At 41.4% G+C, this 19895-nt stretch overlaps 1 protein-coding gene across 1 annotated transcript in view; it reads right to left on the reverse strand.

Annotated features, from left to right (window-relative positions):
• RpI135 (RNA polymerase I subunit Rpl135) overlaps window positions 1-19895 on the reverse strand; it is a 164906-nt gene that overhangs the window by 141911 nt on the left and 3100 nt on the right. Inside the window, exons 2-3 of the mRNA XM_067083406.1 lie at window positions 3953-4089; window positions 2928-3091 (exon numbers count right to left, since the gene is read on the reverse strand). Coding sequence (XP_066939507.1) covers window positions 2928-3011 — 84 coding nt within the window. The 5' untranslated portion in view covers window positions 3012-3091; window positions 3953-4089. The remainder of the gene's footprint in view (window positions 1-2927; window positions 3092-3952; window positions 4090-19895) is intronic.

The raw sequence follows: 19895 nt of genomic DNA on the forward strand, positions 1-19895 counted from the left end.
CAAGATCCTCGATAATAATGAAATCAGAGAAAAATTTCTATTTTTTTTCGGAGCACTGGTAATGGCCCAGTAATGAGTTGAAAAAAGATGGTGGATTCTTGGTCTCAGAGTTGGGTCTGTTGTTTCTTGCAGGTTCATTTTTGATTTTCTAAAGATTTTGACGTTGGAAGAACCTGTAAAGATTTGGGAAAGTGCCCCTCATCTTTGAGTCCATTATATACTCCATCAAGTGTTACAGTTATATACTCCTTCAATGTTACAAGTGTTTATCAATGACACAATACCTGGCCAAAAAGACCAGCTGGAAGAGAATTCTTTGACATTAGTTTGTTCACCATGGAGCTCTGGTTAGTCCATGGAGTTAACTCCTTGAGGACGAAACAAGAGACTATGCTATCAAAATCAATAATTTTAGTAGAGGGTAACCTGAATAACAATTTAGAAGAAAGGTGTGAAAGCTCTGATGTCTAAATAAGATGAAAAGGAAAAGTTCCATTTTTAAAATAAAAAAGTTTCTTAAGGAAGCAGCTACCAAGCACATTATGTACAAAGGACTGGGACCCTTTTGATTCCATGAACCAATACAGACAGATTTTCAAAATCCCCAACAAGTGAAACACACTAACATAAGTGTCAAGTTGCTAACAGTTAGGGAAGATACGGATAACATATCACTAAAGCATTAGCTCTTAATATTAAATTAGTCCAAAATGAAAGTTGCCTTTATGGACAAGCATACAGCTGTCATTTGGGAGAAAAAATATTAAATTATTTTTGAGTCAACCTGAAATTTCAAGTAGTAACACAGCCCAAAATCATTCAGTGACATTATATAAAGCAAAAAATAACCTACCTAAGACACTTGAGAGAAGAGTTCAGTTAAAGAGGAACAAACTGGAACAAGACTAATGAAAGTGCTTAACAAATTACCTTTAATGCAAGATGGGTCTTTGTCTTTGAATAAAAGGTGTAATACATATAAAGTTTTTAAACTGACTTACTATAGAGGCTCATGTGAAATGACATTAAGTTGTCTGTTGTCAAGCCAGAAGTACCAGGATACAAGCCCTAAAATGCCTAGGTCAAATCTCCTTCTAGAAGCTCTTACATAATTAATCCTTAGCTGTGCTTAACCAGTGTCTGTCTTATTCTCAGTCATACTAAGAAAAAGCTGATTTACAACCTTTTAGTTCTTGACAAAAGCTTTTTCAACAGAACAGGTCCTTTATCATAAAAGATAAAACTTAACATATAGTCTACTTTTGGACACATTTTGCTCAGACATTTTAAACATTTTACAAAATTTACTATCCCTTTGTTGTTATCTCTCTCTCTCAATATCTTCTCTCTCTCTAAAGATGATCTTTCTCTCATTCTCATATCTGTCAATGGTTGTAAATTCTTGAAGTTTTAATACTGGATTTATAATTTATTTCAACATTTCTTGGTCTGTATTAAGCCAAAATTTTCTTTATATTATTTTTAAATAAGTAAAAGTAAATTACTTTTGGTACAAATTAATTTTATCATTGTTAGCACACTTCACTTCAATATAAACAAAAATAGTGTCCATTTGATGTTTTACATAATACTCAAAGTAACCAGATCTTATAAAAGAAAAAAATGATGTGAATATACAACCCAGCATGTAAATTAACATAACTCAATTACAAGTAGCAAGACAAGGTGATAATAAATATCTGGGAAAACCAGACTAATTAGTAAACTGTACATTTACACAAAAAATCCCCATAATTAATCGAAGTAAGATACTGTACTTACAATAATATTTTCCACACACAAAGAAGTAATGTGGTGAACACATCCATCAGCTAATTTTGTATGTAAATACTAATCCAATTTTTCAGTTGTTAGGAAGCAGACAAACAAAAATTTTATGACAATATAAAGATAATTCCTGGGTTATAATACTTCATACACCATGAAAATTAAACAAGTCACTTTGATTTAGTTACAGATACAAACAACCATGACTTTTTCCATTTTGAAAGTTTGTAGGAAAAAGTAAATTACTTGTGGATCTTATTAAAATGAAAACTTGAGAATAAGGGAACAATTAAAAAGCAGAAAATAAAAAGCATTTTGACAAGTAAAATTTGGCTAGATAAAACATGGAGATTCTAACATCTGTGTTGACATATGATATAAACACAAAAGCAATCTGGGAGGGTTCTTCAAGGTCTCCTAAAGTTTGCTTGAAGGTGCATATGCATTAACAGTTGACACTAGTTTCTTCTGTCTACAAGAAAAGAAGGTCCAACAGTAACAAAAACCAATACTATCTTTTGGTCTTGAAAGAAAAAAAAAATCTGAACCTTTTTCATGAATTCTTGAGCATTGATGAAGGTTTTGTCACTTATATTATCAATTTTTGGCTGTTTCTCAAACCTCCTTATGGCGAAACAATGAAGGGCACCTCAGTACCTTGACATCTCAGTCAATTTTCCAAAAACATCTCACAAATTTACTAACAGCATTCTACAAATGGTCTTCAGCATCACATCTTGCCATGAACCTTAGCAATTCTATGGTCACATATTTTTTAGCATTCAAGTTCTTTTCACCATAAAGTGAAAATGCTCCATTAGAATGTAGTCTCAGCACTATCCACTGTTTTCATTTACCAGCTCTTAGACATTCCAAGGTGGTTAATATCTTTTCCTTAACTACCATTTCAATACCTGGTTTACAGTTTGTATGTCCCCTCTGTAACTTCCTCAACATGATATATTTAAAAATTTACCCTTCCATAAGCATGGTGATCCAAATAAGAAAATTTTGACAGTTGCTAGTTTTTGCACAAGGAAGATAAATAAATATCAGTTAAAAAAGAAGAAAGATTATAAAAATAAACTGAAAGCAATTAAAAACTAAAAAAAAAAAAAGCTATGTCTCAGCCCAAAGACCTTAGGAAAACCAAAGCCTGACTGGTAACAAGCCATTGCCATTGTATGTGCACATCCTGTGGCCATTACAGCTCCTTTCCCCATCACTAACCTTACTCTCTTGGATACAAATTATTTCCTGATGCTTCATGTGTTCCCAATTCAGGCTTACCAATCTTAACCTCCTGTAATTCAAATGACTGAGAGTCAATACAACAAAGAAAAGTGAAAATGTAACTGTGGTGAAAAGATGCATGCATTTCCACAGCATGATCAATAATTAAACCATTTGGATATGACTTCATGAATAGGCAAAAATTCTTTCTGGTCCCCTAAGAGAGAGCAAACTGATGAACATTTCTAAGTGAATCTGACTTGAACAGCAGTTTCAGTTATATATGTTTTTCATATTTTTGAAGTGTGTCAGATCCTGAAAGTCAAAAGAAGATTGTCTACAACAGGTTAGAGTAAAAAAAAAAGTATGGCAACCTTTCCTGTTTTTGCTTTATACCATATTCATTTTCTCCTTTTTTTTAATTGACTATCACTGTAGTGCACAGTAAACTTCCTATAATTCACAGGGTTGTTTTATTATCTGTAACACAAATATATTTTCAAGATCTCTAAAAAACACTAAGATGAAAAAGTTGGTTAAAAATTTAGCAAACCGCCTAAGGAAAACAAATTTTATACCTAATACTTTAAGTAATTTGGATATTTTGGTCAGGGGCCTTTGATAACCAACTGGCAGGTCTTCCAGCTTTATTAGCTCCATTTGTAAATATTTCATATACAGTATTAGAGTTCTAGTTTTGTAAATATTTGGTGTATCCCCTTTTGGTTCCAAGTGATGTAATAATCATAAAAGACTGTAACCTACATAACCTATTGATTGCTATTTGTAAATTACACTACAAGCCTCAAATTCTGCAGAGCAGTGGCACTTCCACAGGTTAGGGAGACATTCTCATGTGACCTTTTAAGCAAACTTGCTGTGCTATTGCCTTTGTATTGTACATAACTAAGCTAAAATAAGAAATACTTACAGATACAGACAGAGTAATAGGTTCACCTTCATCAAGGGAAAACTCCACATTATCAATTTCAGCAAGGGCTGAATCAAGGCCCTCTTCTAAAAAGTAGTCGAATGCTTCCACATGAGGTAAAGCTTTTCCACAACTTCCTGTCAATAACACAATCAAGATGAAGAGAAAAAATTTTGAAACATTAGGTGTCAGCATGGAAATAAATTAAAAGAAACAATTAACTACTGTCAACACAAATCAGTTTCTAAAAAAATCAATTATGTATTTCAATACAAAAACATTGTTTTTATAATATTTCATACATCTGTGCAAACTTCTTAGAAACTTCAAAGAGGATGCAAGAATCCTTCCAGTTCCAGCTTCAGCATGCACCCTGATTCCACTGGCATCACAATGTATTGTGCAAATTAGATGAAAAGATAAAGTAGAAGGCAAGAGAGTACTCCTTGTAAAAGTATAGTACAGTATGGAGTTTGTACCAAGAAAATTAATTTCATATTTTTAAACATGTAATTTCTTAACAATATAATTAGTTTTATCACAAACAAACCCATCACTTAATGTTAGCCTTACATACAGTGGCAATCACCTCCATACAAGTCCCAGAAGAAGAAGAGTCTTCCTTTCCACCTTCCTGAGAATGCATTTAGGTTCACCTTGACTCTTAATTCTGTTACAGTATATACTGGAAACTCAAAGGTGAAAGTGCAAGCAGACAGAAAAATCTTCTTAACCCTTAAGAGGTCAACCATGAAATGTTTTGTTGTTGTTGAGAGTCCCAAACAGGTTATACACAGGGTGACGTTCTTAAGGGCTTTTAAATTTAGTCTTCATAGCCCATTGTATGGATATTGACCGGTTCGGAGGTTCTGCTGAAGCAAACCTCCAGAAATGCAACAGCGCCTGAGGCTGCCCCAGGGTAAATATGAGTTCTACAATTGTTTTAAAGGACGAGGCTGGTTTTAAACCTCTGTCACGTTAATATTTCTAATCAAGGAGCTACTTGTGATTTTTTGGGCTGTTTTTTATTTGACTTGGGGTCTTTTATTCGAATTGGTCTAAGACTTAACCATTTATTTTCATCTTAATAATAATAATTAATATAATAATTTTTAATAATAATAATAATCACACCAATGGCTATTTAATGCTCTTATTGATAAACTTATCCCATCCAATAACCCCCACCCCATCCTTGACAACACCACCAACATGAGGAAAATGAGCTCATCGTCCATTTTATGAACTGCATGGAGGAGGACTTGTCCCCATGGGTGGCTGGGGAGACTGGGCTGAATACAGTATCAGAAATGGTGTAGATGAATGAGTGAAAGCCTGTATCTTCAAAAAAAATGGTATTTAATTTGTACTGGTTTTATTGGCATACACCTGCAGTTCTTCCAGTATCTTTATTCCAGGATAGACAGGAGCCTATTGATTGTGTCTATAAGACACTAAAATATATACAATAAATATATTTTTTCACATGTTAGATATCACAATGTTGGATGCACAAATACTGTTTATGTATCAAGAACCAGGCAGAAATGTACACTCTGTTTGCACATCATTTCATTCCGTACAATGCAAGTGCCACTACTTGTTAGAGCCGATGGGAAACAGGCCAATGCCTTTTATCAAAGCATCGGATAAAGGTGAAAGTTGGCATTTGTATATGTTTATAACTGGCTACCTAATTTTTCCAAGTATTATTTAGTACCTACATTCAATAGTTCTGGTATTCTTATCACAGTAAAAGTGTGTTTTCTATGACAGTCCCCATCAAACTGCTGAGGTAGGGTTTTGGGGGCAATAATGATGTTAACCAACAACAATCAGGCTCACCCACAGTAGAGAAGTTTAATATAGTGGAAAACATTTTCACTGTAAAAACTCTAGAGCACTTGCTGATGACATTCACTAATATAATATTGTTCCCATCCTGGTTTTTAGCAGATACCATATGATTATAATAGGCATTCTCAATTTTATTATTATTATTATTTCGTGGAGGTTTCATTGCAACTTCCACAGCAGTTGTTGGGACTAAGTTGTTAGCTTGGAATTCTTCCATTTTCTTGATATTTGTAGTGTTTCTACTTTACAAATAATTCAATGTATGTAATTCATCCACATAATGAACCAGTCTATAGTTCATTTGTTAGATCTACATCTATTCAGGGTGGAAATACAAAAAGACCATCTGTTTTGTTTTACCTCAGGTTTCGACACTATAGCCTTCTATTTGCAGCAAGTCAGGAGCAGTCACTACAAGTAGAATTCAAATGAAAAGTGCAATGATACCTCATTTCCCTCAACTGTTAGAGGTGTAAAGGTCAATGCCATTGTTTTATTTCAGTTAATGTAACCCACTGCTATTTTTCTTTGTTTTTTTTTATATATATAAAGCACCTAAACAGCGCTCATCTAGGAACTTTCAAAGCCTACAACCATGCAAACTTACAAATTTAATGGTTGAGCTTGACTTTGTTGTCTTTATTATTTACCGGTTTTAATATCAGTAAAATGTAACATGATTTATATTGTTGCATGGAAAGGAAAATAAATTCATTATTTTATAAATTTGCTAAACATGTTGTTGTAATCATTTTGTTTTAATAAATATGTTTTAGTGATATACAAAGGAGAAAAAGTCTAACACTACACAGGAAGATTTTAGGTGATTTAAAAAAATGTCTTCACCATCACTTGAGGAAGAGGGGACAACAGTCTAACAACAGCTCCTTCACTTTAACACTGGCCATGAATAACTATTACCCACTATAAAATCTTACCTATTCACGCCTAGTTAATCTTGCACTCAGGGTCTTCTCACTCCCAGGTATGCAAAGTCCAAGCTTTTGATATATCAAATGCAGTCTTGCAAGCCCTCCAGGGACAATTCCATATCCTCTGGCCACCGAATTTGCTGAAACCTAAACAACATTTATAAACATTCACCGCCCACCTGGTGGATGGGTGTCTGCCAATCATGACATCATATTGGTTTTTACATAACATATTGTTTTAGGATCCTTGTATGTGATTTTCTCGGTTACAAATATACAGTAACATTCATTTTCTTTATAAATATCAAAACTATCGAACTTAGGTACCAAATCCACTTGCAATAAATTAGGTAGGGTTATAAAATATTCACTTGCCAGGACTTCACCTTTATCCGATTGCTTTTTATTGCATTGTTGTCAAAAAAACGTTTTTCATCGGCTCTGACCTTTCCCTCTTAGTAGGTGACAAAAATTTTTTTACAAAGGACTTCCACTATGTCTCCCGAAATACAAATCATTGACCACAGCAGAGAGAAGATCTTCCACTGGAACTATGTTTTGTTTTTATCACACACTCTTACAAATTTGTAAAAGTTTGACATGAGAAAAATGAAAATAAAAACAATTACTGAATAAAAGTACAATAAATTTTTCTAATTTCAATTTTGTAAGAAAAATTTATATAATAAATTGTTTTATTAATGGAAAAATGGTGTATTAGGGGTCCTATAAGGGGATGAATAAGAGTGATTATGGAGAGTCAAAAAAATTGAAAAAAGGTAAAAATGGGACAACACCACAAGAATTATGTCTCAGCAGCCGGCTGGGGAACGCCCCTAGTGCAAACTTCTGGTTTATTTTTTAAATGTGGGTTGTATGCCTTTGCAAATGCTATTTTCTTCCTTCTGGGACCATTTAGCATTGATTAAGCAGAAAGAAAATAATTTTCAATGTTTTTTGTAACATTTTGCATAAACCTTGTTTACAAGTATGTAACATCATCAGGTTAAGTAAAAGGAGAATTAGGTTTATTAAGGCTTTAAATGTCAATAAAACCACAAACATGACATTTTTACGATAAAATAAAGTTTTTATACTGTATACTGTCTGTACTTACCAAATAATTATGGCAGGCTTAAAAATTCAAAATTGGGAACAACCTTTATCATTGTGTGTAGGTGACAAGTTCCGCCCACTATCCAGGACTTAGAGGAATAGCTGCAGAGAGCTCAATTAATTTCATATCTGAAATCCAAGAGAGGGGACTGGTGCATGGAAATCACGTATTACTGTTGGTGAGTATCTTAAAATTTAATTTTATCATAAAAATGGTATCTTTTCATTATAAAATAAGTTTTTAAATATACTTACCTGGTAGTTACATATATATAGCTTTATCCGCCGATTAGTCACGCGCCACGGCAGAAATTCAAAATTGCGGCAATCGCCGATAGATGGTCAGGTGGCCATACCTGAGCGCCCTCTACCAGGTAATTAGAACCATTCCCAATTGTCCTCAGAAATTCCATGCCCTGTTCTCAGAGGAGGAGGGAGGGACCTTTTATATATGTAACTACCAGGTAAGTATATTTAAAAACTTATTTTATAATGAAAATACCATTTTTAAATATCTAACTTCCTGGTAGTTACATATATATTGATTGACACCATTGGTGGTGGGTTAGAGAACCAAACACCGTTGGGAATTCGTATAATTACTAAACACTAAATATTAGCTGTAAACATACTCTGGTTCTTACCTGATAAGGAAGCTGGCTTCATAATTATCCTGCCTCATCCGCCTGCATTCCTTGAGAGACCCAGCGACCCATCCAGGGGCTGTAGAAAGTCTCTATGGGGCTGTCACAAGGTCCTCAACCTTAACATGACTAGACCACCACCCTTGCTATCCTGGCATAGCCATGGACAAAGAGCTGACCACCTGACCCACTAAAATCACTAAATAACAGACTCCATAAAACCTAACTTAGACTTGCAACCCCAGACTGTGGAAGGTTGCAACAACCTTCAGACAACCTGTGAGTTCAAATCAAGAAAAGGCAAGGGTATAAAGTAAAAAAAAAAAAAAAAAAAGGTTATAGGGTAGAGGCAGTAGTACCCTCTCCAACTACGGGCGCCGGAGGCAACGGCAGGAACAGCAATCCTCATATTGGGTCTGTACTTCTTTCAGGTAACAATGGCGAAGATAGATTTGCTTCGCCAAAAAGTCGTCTTCAAAATCGATTTCATAGACCTGTTGTGTCTATAAGCCATCGAAGTTGCCACAGCTCTTACCTCGTGCGCTTTGACTTTAAGGATTGAAAGCTTTCCCCTCGTTACATTCTTGGTGAGCTTCCCTTATTAAGTCCTTGATAAAGAACGCCAGTGCATTCTTTGATAAGGGTAACGAAGGTTTCTTCACTGAGCACCAGAGGTGATCTGTCTGACCTCTCATGTTTCTGGTCCTTTGTAGATAAAATTTTAGGGCCCTAACTGGACAAAGGGCCTCTCTTTTTCTTGTCCTACTAAATGAGACAGCCCTGATATGGAAAAAGATCTGGGCCATGGTTGAGAAGGGTTTTCGTTTTAGCGAGAAAACCAAGTTGAAGTGAGCAGACTGCATTTTCCCCATTGAAGCCTACTTTCTTGCTAAAGGCTTGTAGTTCTCCTACCCTCTTGGCTGTAGCCAAAGCGACCAGGAAAAGGGTCTTCTTAGTGAGATCCTTCCATGAAGCCTTGTCGAGAGGTTCAAACCTATTCGAGGTTAAAAATTTTAGGACTACGTCCAAATTCCAAGAGGGGGTTGGGTTGTCCTTCCTCTTAACTGTCTCAAAGGACCTTATGAGATCCGTGAGGTCCTTGTCTCCCGACACGTCAATATTTCTGTGACGGAAGACGGAAGCAAGCATGCACTGCGGTATCCCTTGATGGTAGATACTGCTAGGTTTCCTTGGGTTTTCAAATGCAGAAGAAAATCTGCCAGTTGAGTTAGAGAGGTACTGGAAGAGGAAATGTTGTTTTTCCTGCACCATTCTCTGAATACGTCCCACTTTGATTGGTACACCTTGAGTGTGGACGTTCTCCTCGCTCTCGCGATGGCTCTTGCAGCTTCCCTTGAAAAACCCTTCGCTCTTGCCAGTTTTTCGATAGTCGAAAGGCAGTTAGGTTGAGAGCGAGAGATTTTGATGGTATCTCTCTATATGTGGCTGTCTGAGTAGATCGTTCCGACAAGGTAGCGACTGGGGTGTCTACTAGCCACTCCATCACCTCCGTGATCCATGGTCTCATGGGCCAAAATGGAGCTATCAGGGTCATGCGGGCGTCGTTCAGTGAAGAGAGCCTTTTTCGCCTCTCTGAACTTCTTCATGACTCTGTCTAGGATCTTGAATGGAGGAAAGCGTACATGTCTAGTCCCTCCCAATTCATGAGGAAGGTCCACCGCCACTGCTTCCTGGTCTGGGACTGGAGAGCAGTAGACTGGTAACCTCTTGTTCTCTCTGTTTGCAAAGAGGTCTACTGACGGTTCTCCCCACAGATTCCAAAGCCTGTTGCACACATCGTGATGTAAGGTCCATTCTGTCGTGAGAACCTGTCTTCCTCTGCTGAGAAGATCCGCTCTGACGTTCTTCTCTCCTCTATGAAGTCGGGTGATCAGAGTTAAGTTGTTCGTTTCTGCCCACAGCAGGAGATCTTTGGCTGCCTCAGTAAAGGGAAAACGAACGAAAGTGCCACCCTGTTTCTGATAGGCCAACGCTGTGGTGTTGTCAGCGTTGACCTGTACAATCTTGTTCTGGACCTTCTCCTGAAAGTGGACTAGTGCAAAATGAATGGCCACCAGTTCCTTGACATTTATATGCCATTTCTTCTGATGGTTTTCCCATAGACCTGAGATCTCGCCCTTCCCCAGCGTTGCACCCCATCCCATGTCCGATGCGTCTGAATACAACACTAGGTCGGGGTTCTTTTGTTGAAGTTCGAGGCCTAATTGAAGTTTTTGGGGTCGTTCCACCAACTCAAATGTTTTTGATTCCCAGAGGACAAGGAATCCACGTCTCCAGATCTTGGCCTCTTTTCCAATAGCTTGACAGATGGAACTGAAGTGGCTGCGTAGATGTCCCAGGGAGACGCAATTGTTCGATCGAGAGAGGGTCCCCAGCAGACTCATTCACTCCCCTCGCCAGAACAGGTCCATCTCCCTAGAAAGAGCTTCACCTTTTCTAAGCAATCCAGAATGCGTTTTGGGCTGGAAAAGCCCGAAAAACCACTGACTGAAGCCCCTCATCCCCAGGTAGATGATGTCCTGTGAAGGCGTTAGCTGCGATTTGGCTAGATTTACTACCAGACCTAATTGTTGCGTCAAATTCATAGTAACTTGTAGATCCTCCAGACACTTTGCTTTGCGATCTGGCTCTGATTAGCCAATCGTCCAGGTACATCGAAACCAGTATCCCTTTTAGATGTAACCAGTGAGCTACGTTCGATGCCACTCGAGAAAACGTGGAGACGTGCTTAGTCCAAAACAAAGTGCTCTGAACTGATAGGTTGTCCCGAGATGCACAAACCTCAGATATTTTCTGTAGTTGGGTGAATTGGTACGTGAAAATATCTGAGGTCCTGTAGGTCTACTGAAACCATCCAGTCTTCCTGTTTGGTGCCTGCTAGGACTGACGCAGATGTCTCCATGGCAAACTTGACTTTGCTTACGTGCTTGTTCAGTGGACTTACGTCCAGAACTGGTCTCCAACCCCCGAGCTCTTGGGTACCAGAAAAGTCTGTTGTAAAACCTCTGATGAGAGGTCCTTTAAGTTTCTATTGCTGATTTTGATAGCATCTGGGTCACCTGTTCTTGAAGAGCTGCTGCTTTGCTCCCGAGTAAGTAGCTGTCAACTCTAACGGTTCTTGTGAAAGAGGGGGCTTCTTAGGAAGGGAATCTTGTATCCTTCCTTCAAAACTTCGACTGTCCATACGTCCGCTCCCCTTTGGCTCCAGATCTTGCCAAAAGTGGGATAACCTGGCTCCCACTTGTGTCTGGAGGTTGTTGTGATCATTTCTTGGATTTGGGTTGCTGCTTGGGGTTCTTACGTAGTTGTCCTCCAGCAGCCATTCTCTGACTTCCTCTCGAAAGGGCTCTCCGATCCGAAAGGGCTCAAAAAACATTTGCGAGGAGGAGCTTCCTTGTCCTTCCTGGCTAAAAAGTTTGCCGGAAGAACTTTCCTAGCAGTCCTTGTGATCAGATCTTGCGTTGACTGTTGCGCAAGGGCTGCTGATAAGTCCTTAACCAGCTCTGAAGGGAAGAGCTGTTTAGATAATGGAGCATACAACAGTTCAGATTTCTGAGCTAAAGTCACTCCCAGACGAGGAGAAGGAACACAACATAGCTCGTTTCTTGATAACACCTGCTGTGAAAAGGGCAGAAAGTTCGACCGACCCGTCCCTCACAGCTTTATCGAGACAGGCAATAAGGTGCATTTGCGTGTCATTCTTCTGATCTGAAACCTCTGCAAGAGCTGCAAGAGTCCAGTCCATCAAGCTGAAGACTTCAATAGTTCTGAAGACGCCTTTCAGTAAATGATCCAACTCCGACGTGGACCACAGAACCTTGGCTTTTGTCATGGCTGTTCTCCGTGAAGAGTCAACGAGTCTGGAGAAGTCCCCTTTGGGAGGAGGCAGGAACTCCCAAACCGAGAGCTTCCCAGTCTCAGTACCACACGCTGGATCTAGAAGCCAATCTTGTCGGGGAAAGGGAAAAAGTTGTCTTTCCTTGTTCCTTCTTCTTCAAAATCCAATCATTCAGTGTCGAAAAGGCTCTCTTCACTGATTTGGCCAACACTGTCTTCTTGAATGAGGAAGACTTCTGGGGTCTACCCATCAAATATTGCAAGGAGGACTCGAGGTACGGCCTGATGAAAATCGTTAGGGAAATAAGTCCGCCAAAAGAGTAAGAAGTCTTTTCAGATCAGCGGCATGAAGAGTTTCTTGAGTTTCCTCTTCCGAGATCTCTTCCAAAGGATCCGCTATTTCCGATGTCGAACGAGAGGGGGAAACGTGTGAATCGTGCTGTTTTGCGTGCGTCAACGCATGCGAGCCAACTTGCTGCGAGGGAGCTTCCGATCCTTGTTCCCTCCCATCACTGGGCGGCTTGGTGCGGGAAGCGTCTATGAGTGCTGCAACTTGCCGCGAAGATTTGCGTCTTGCTGGCTGTTACGTCTTGTTGTTCTGATTCTTGCCTTACCCTCTTCTCGGTCTGTTGACGTCCTTAGATTCCTTCTTGTGTGTTTCTTCTCTTAGTCCTTGCGACTTGTAAGAGTCAAAAAGAGACGCAAGGGACTGCTGGACTTCCGACAAGAACTTTACTTGAGGTGCCACTTGCTGCTGGGAAACAACTGGAGATGGCACTGCACTCAGCTTCCACAACTTCGGAGACTCTAGCTGGGATCTTTTGATGAAGAGGTGGTGCGCAGCTTGACGACACGCCCCATTCTGGGGCGGGAGAAGCGTGAACTGAAGTCATGTATCACGTCTTCTTCCTCCGGATGAGCTCTGCGTCTTACGCCTCTGTTTAGGCGCAGAAACGCCCGTCTTCTTCCGACAGGAATCTCTCTGGAGAGCTCCATTTGCTGCAAGAGGGTTGTTGGAGCGTAAAGGGGACCTGCGTCTCTTGATAGGTCTAGACTCTTGTGATTGACGCCAACCACGTCTGGGTCTTGCGTCATCCGAGGAAGACGAACACGTCCTCATCTCGCCTTTCCTGCGGCGAGGGGAGCGTCCTGGGATGCGTCAACAGGATCGCTCGAGGGGACGTCCACTCGTTGTTCAACGTCTCTCACCTCCCTTAGCCTGTCAGCGTTCCTTCTCCCAGGGGTTGGGGAGCATGGAAGAGGTCTAGGGCTAGGAGCGTGACAGACACGAACGGACGCACCCTCCACTGCACTAACACTGTCACCTGAACTTTTGTTGCAAACTATGCACTGCTGTTCACATCACTTCCTATCCGAAGAAAGGGATTGTACAGAAACTCCTATGGCCGAAATAGCAGCCATTATATCCTTTAAAGACGGATTACTTTATTTGACTCCAGGGAGGATCGGGTACTATAGCCTTAGGGTTAGGATCAGGAATATTAGTATCAGACAAGTTAGAAAGGACTTGACTATCAGAAGACCTAGCTGAAAGGACACTGGAAGATCTAGCTCTCCTAATTCTGTCCTTTTCCAATCGTCATGTCACATAGTGATCATACTCTCCCCTCTTTCTCGGACAAACTTTCACACTCCTTGCATCTATCATCAATGCACACACACGATCTCTGCATTTCTTACAAACTGTGTGGGGATCAAGAGCAGCCTTGGGAAGCCGGTTCTTGCATCCCCTAACACACAGTTTCTAACAACAGGGTCAGCCATCTTGAAAAGCAAAGTACAAAGAACAATTGTAACAGTCAGAAACCGAACAGATAGGCTAACAATGAGAAACGAAAAATGGTGGGAAGATCCAAAATTAGGGAAAAAGCCATCAATTTAATACCAAACAAGTAATGGGTACTTCACCAATTGTAGTAAAGCAAACCAAAGTAGATCACCTAATTTCCAACGTGTTGATAGAACAGGGGCAGGGAATTTCTGAGGACAATTGGGAATGGTTCTAATTACCTGGTAGAGGGCGCTCAGGTATGGCCACCTGACCATCTATCGCGATTGCACTTGAATTTTGAATTTCTGCCGTATTAGTGTGTAGGTTTAATCGAATCGGGGATAAAGCTATATATATGTAACTACCAGGGAAGTTAGATATTTAAAAATAGCATTTTTGTATAAGTAATTTACCAGGTAGCCACATAGCTGATTCCACATTGTTAGGAGGTGGGAAAGAGCAAGGACATATTCTATTCCAAAGCATTAAGTAATGAATTTGAAACAGAAAGGTTGCTAACATTAAATAAATATTTGTTGTTTCCTTACCTGTTGCGAGAGCTACTGCAGGTAGGTACTGCCTCTGGTCGGCACTTCTCTCAACCTGTAGTGGGCGTGGCAGTGTAGCCAAGGGTTGTCCCTACATTAGAGTTCCTATGCTTCCTCTCCCAACACCATGCCAGCCACGGATAATGGTCCTAAAGTGTTACAGTTTTCAGACACATGTCCTCGAGGTAGTGTGAGGCGAAGATAGATTTGCATCCCCAGAATGTCAACTACAAGATCGTAGATAGAGACATATTATGTCTAAATGCTAGGGAAGTTGTGACTGCCCTAATTTCGTGAGCCTTAACCTTAACTAAAAGAAAGACGTCTTCGTGGATCTGAGAATGAGCTTCTGATACCAACTCCCTCAGAAAAAGGAAATGGCATTTTTCGAAAGAAGACGAAATGGGCTGCTTATAGAGCACCAGAGGTTCCTCGACGGTCCTCTAATCTTTTCCGTCCTGTGAAGGTAGTATCTGAAAGACCTCACCAGATAAAGGAGCCTCTCTTCTTCCTCTGGTCCTAAGATGTCCATAAGATTCTTGATAATGAAGGATCGGGGCCAGAGCTTGGATGGGTCCTTGTTTTTAGCAAGGAATCCAAGAGAAAGTGAGCAGAATGCGTCCCTTTGCGCAAAACCTACTCTCTTGTCTATCACCTGCAACTCAGTGATAAGTTTGGCGGTAGCCAGAGCCACTAAGAAGAGTCTTCTTGGTGAGATTCCTGAGTGAGAAATGATGTAGCGGTTCAAATGGAGGACCTGAGAACCATTTCAGTACAACATCTAAATTCCAAGAGACACTGGAAGAACTTTCTTGCTTTTTGTCTCAGATCCATTCCGCTGTGTTTAAAAACTGGGCTGAGCATCCACCTATACCCTTTGATGGTAGAGGTCAATAATTTCTTGAAAAACCTCAGGAATAGTAAAAAAATCAGCTACAGTATTTGATTTATAGATGTCTCAGAAGAAGAGACGTTATTGTGGCTGCACCATCTTCTAAAGACTGCCCATTTGGATTGGTAGAGCTTTGTAGAAGACATTCGCCTGCACCTTGCAATTGCCTCTGTAGCCTGTCGCAAAAAACCTTTTACTCTGACGAGGTGCCTGACAGTCGGAAGCCTGTCAGGGCCAGAGCAGACTACCCTTGGTGGAATCTGAGGAAGTGGGGTTGTCTAAGCAGCGACCGTTTTCATGGAAGGAGTCTTGGATAATCCACCAACAGCCAAATCAGAGAGCAACTAGGGTTATGGAGGAGCTCTGATGTGCCGACAACTTGTTGATTACCTCCCTGATCACCCTGAAGGGGAAGAAGGCGTAAACATCCAGGCCTGTCCAGTACAGGAGCATGGCATCCATCACCCATACTCGAGGATCCGGGACTGGAGAGCAAAAGAGTGGAAGTTGGTGATTTCTCAACGTTGCAAAGAGATCTATGGTCGGTCATCCCAATAACCTCCACAGACTGTTGCAGACCAACGGGTCTAGGGTCCATTCAGTCAGAAGGACCTGTTTGAGGCGGCTTAACTTGTCTGCAATAATGTTCATTCTCCCCTGAATGAACCGGGTTGTAAGAGTGAATTGATTCTCCTCTGCCCACAGGTGGAGATCCCTCGCCATCTCATAAAGAGAGGAGTGAGTGGCCCCTGCTTGCGAAAGTAAGATAGCACAATGGTGTTCTCTGTGTGCACTACTATCTTCTCACTGCAGACTAGGTCCGAGGAGGCCTGAAGGCCCAGGTGAACAGCTCTCAGTTCTTTTACACTGATGTGAGACTTCCATTGAAATATTGTCCATGTTCTGGAGACTTCCCGTTTATCCAGAAGAGCACCCCAGCCTAGGTTGGAGGTGTCTGAATAAAATCGAAGGTCGGGGTTCACTGGAACAAGAGATTTCCCTTCCTGAAGCCTTTCTTCGCAAGACCACCACTGGAGATCCACTTTGATTTCCAACGTTACCAATAAGATGAGAGTCTGGTTAAGTCTTCCTGCACCTGTTCACTTTCAGGAAAAATTGCAGGGGTCTCATGTGCAGTCTGCCTAGTCTCACAAACTGCTCTACTGAAGCAAGGGTCCCTAAGAGACTCATCCACTGTAGACAGTTGTCGACTCTTTTGGGCAACAGAAAAGCCCAAAAATTCTGTGAATTCAGGATCATCCCCAAATTGGGAATCTCCTGAGTCGGTATCGTCAGTGATTTCTTTTCATTTACGATGATGCCTAATTCCTGTTTCAGGGGAAGAGTTCTTCTCAAGTCCTCCGTGCACTTCTCCGATGGAGAGCGGAGAAGCCAGTCATCCAAGTACAGTACAATTTAATGTTGATTCCCAGAAGATGAAGCCAATTCCGAGAGGAGCGAGGATTCGGTTGAATACTTGCGGTGCCATCAACAAGCTGAAGCATAGAGCCTGAAACTGTATTATTCTGCCCTGAAAGACAAAGCGCAGAAATTTCCGTGAGCCCGGATGAACAGGGATGCGGAAATACGCATCTTGCATATCCAGGGTGACCATCCAGTCCACCTGCCACACTGAAGACGTGACTGATCGCACTGTCTCCATGTGGAACTTCGTCTTCGGGACAAAAGCATTCAGGGCGCTGATGTCCAAAATGGGCCTCCAGCCCCTCAAGGCCTTCAGAACCATGAAAAGGCAGTTGTAACTGAGTGGCAGTCTACGACCTCTTCCACTGCTCCCTTGATGATCAGGAATTCGACTTCCTGAGAAAGGGCCAAAAACTTTGTGGAACCTTCTGAACACGCTGGCAAGGCGATCGGTGATGTTACTAAAGGAGGAGCTTTCATGAAAGGAGTGGCGTAGTCCTCGAGTACCTTGACTATCCAAGGTTCCGCTCCTCTGCACACCCATTTCTTCCACAAAAGTAGAAGTCTGGCTCCTACTGGGGTGCAGAGGACTAAATTCTCACTTCTTGGGGTTGGTCTTGAATGACGACTTCTTGATACACTTCGCAGGAGGTCGCAAGTTGGATCTAGGTATTGGCTGGGCTTTCAGTTTCCACCCCCAAACAAAAAGGGTTGAGGCTGAAAGGGCAAGAACGATCTCGACGTGGAAGGTGCAGGTTCCCTCGGACATCTGGTGGATTGCGCTAACAGGTTGGCTGTAGACTTCTGAAAGTCTGAATCTCCTTCACTGTGACTTGAGGGGAAAAGGTGAGACTTGTCCAAAGGAGTGAAAAGCAGAGCTGACTTCTGTGGCGAGACTCCTTTCGAGGTGAATGAACACCAGAGCTCCCTCTTTTTCAACACACCCATTGGAAAGAGAGAGGCGAGTTCTGAAGAGCCATCTCTTACAGCAATATCGGCACACAGAGGTACCCCTAGCCAATCAGAGGTCTTCAGTCTTTCTTGCTAACACCCTGACAGCCCAATTGAGAAAGCTAAAAATCTCGAGAGCCTTACAAATATTCTTGATAAGGTGATCAAGCTCGGGGGAGGTAAACATTACCCTGGCCAAAGAGAAAGCTGTTCTATGAGCCGAATCTACCAGACCGGAGAAGTCCCCTTGGGAGGAGGCAGAAACTCCCAAAGAAGGAGCTTCCCTCATCTCCATGAGGTTGCTAGGCGGAAAAGCAAATGTTGCTTTGCCCTGCTCTGTCTTAGAGGTCAGCCAATCACGCACCTCTCGGAGAGCCTTCCTCAAGGAAGAGGAAAGAATTAATTTAGGCAGCTTGTTACCCTCAGAAGACTGCTTCCTCATGAGGAAGGTAGAAACAAGAAGTTGGAGCAGCAGGAACGAAAAAATATGGGAAGCTATCCAGGAGAAATCACAAAAGAGACAAGTATGCTGAAGAGGGGACCAAATCCTGAACAACCTTTTCCTCCTCTGAAGAGATAGGAAACAAAGACTTGTCTTTGCTTTTGGGAACTGTTGAGGTTTTCTTCAAGAACCCCATTAGCTCCATCAACTGTGGCTGGAGTGGGGCTAACGAATGATCTTCTTGAACCAATGATGATGGTAGCGGATGAGTGGAAGGCACTGGGCGTTTGGAAGTTGTTGTCGGGTGCCTGGCTGTTGGTGCCGGAAGCTCAGGAATTGATGCTGGGTGCTCCAAAGAGGAAGTCTGGCGCGAGAAGGCGGATGCCAGCCGTTCGGAAGAGGTCGGGGTTTTGAGCGCTTGTAGTGCTCAGGACTGTCTCCCAATGAATGTCGAGGGCAAGCTGGAGAAACGGACTGATCCTGAAAGCTGCAGGAAGGCTGCAGGCTAACCTCCCAGTACCTCTTAACTGCCAAAGGAGAGGCATCACCAAGCTCTGCATGTCTCTTGAGCTTATGCGATGAAGCAGGATAGCAATATGGGCGCTTCTTGTCCGGACTGGAAGCTTCCGACTCTGAGGAAAGCTGATGCACTGAAACGCCTTTCCAATGGCATCGAGTCAAAGCCTGGGAATGAACAACAGGCAAACCCCACCAGCCTCCCTTGGACCTCCGGTATGTCTTCTCCCGTGAGGGGAGTGAGGGGGAGCAGGACAAGGACCTTCATCTAGGAGCACTGGTGGGATGGACAGCCACCTCTTCAACATTCACAACACTGTCACTTCTCACTGCACTGTCACTATGCACAATTTTCTCCATCAGAGATCTAATAGTGGACACCATTTCCATAATGGTATTGGATAATAATCCGAACTTCTGATCGAAACTTGATTTGAGCCTCGCAATGGCGTGGAGAGCGGAATCAAGGGAACCTGAATCAGGAGTAAGTGGTAAAGTACAAGGGCTCAGGATGGGAGAAACAAGAGGAATTGGAGGAATAATTGCTCGGTCATCCAGTTAATCAGCTCAGTGGTCTGGTAAAACTAAGGTATACTTTTTTTTTTACTACACTAGGAAAAGGAGTAGATTCTGTACTAGCCCTATTCTCAGCCCTAAGGGCTACCTTCCTCTCTCCATCTCTTTCAAGCAAGTTTCTCTTAATGACACTAAACAAGTATTATCCTTACTACATTCCTGGCCCCTACATTTAGTGCATTTAGTATGAAAATTGTAAGAAGATTTGGACCATAAAAAACAATGAACTAATGATTGAAAACCACAACGACAACAAATTCTGAACACTTCACCAAAGATCGGGCAAATAAATATCGGAAAAAGTGACAAAGCAGCTGCACAAAACTCCCAATGTTGATCAGAAGCCGGCAAGAAACAAATTGAGCTCTCTGCTAAGTTGTTCCTCTAAGTCCTG

The sequence above is a fragment of the Macrobrachium rosenbergii genome, chromosome 40 (genome assembly GCF_040412425.1).
Source record: "Macrobrachium rosenbergii isolate ZJJX-2024 chromosome 40, ASM4041242v1, whole genome shotgun sequence".
Classification (NCBI taxonomy): domain Eukaryota; kingdom Metazoa; phylum Arthropoda; class Malacostraca; order Decapoda; family Palaemonidae; genus Macrobrachium; species Macrobrachium rosenbergii.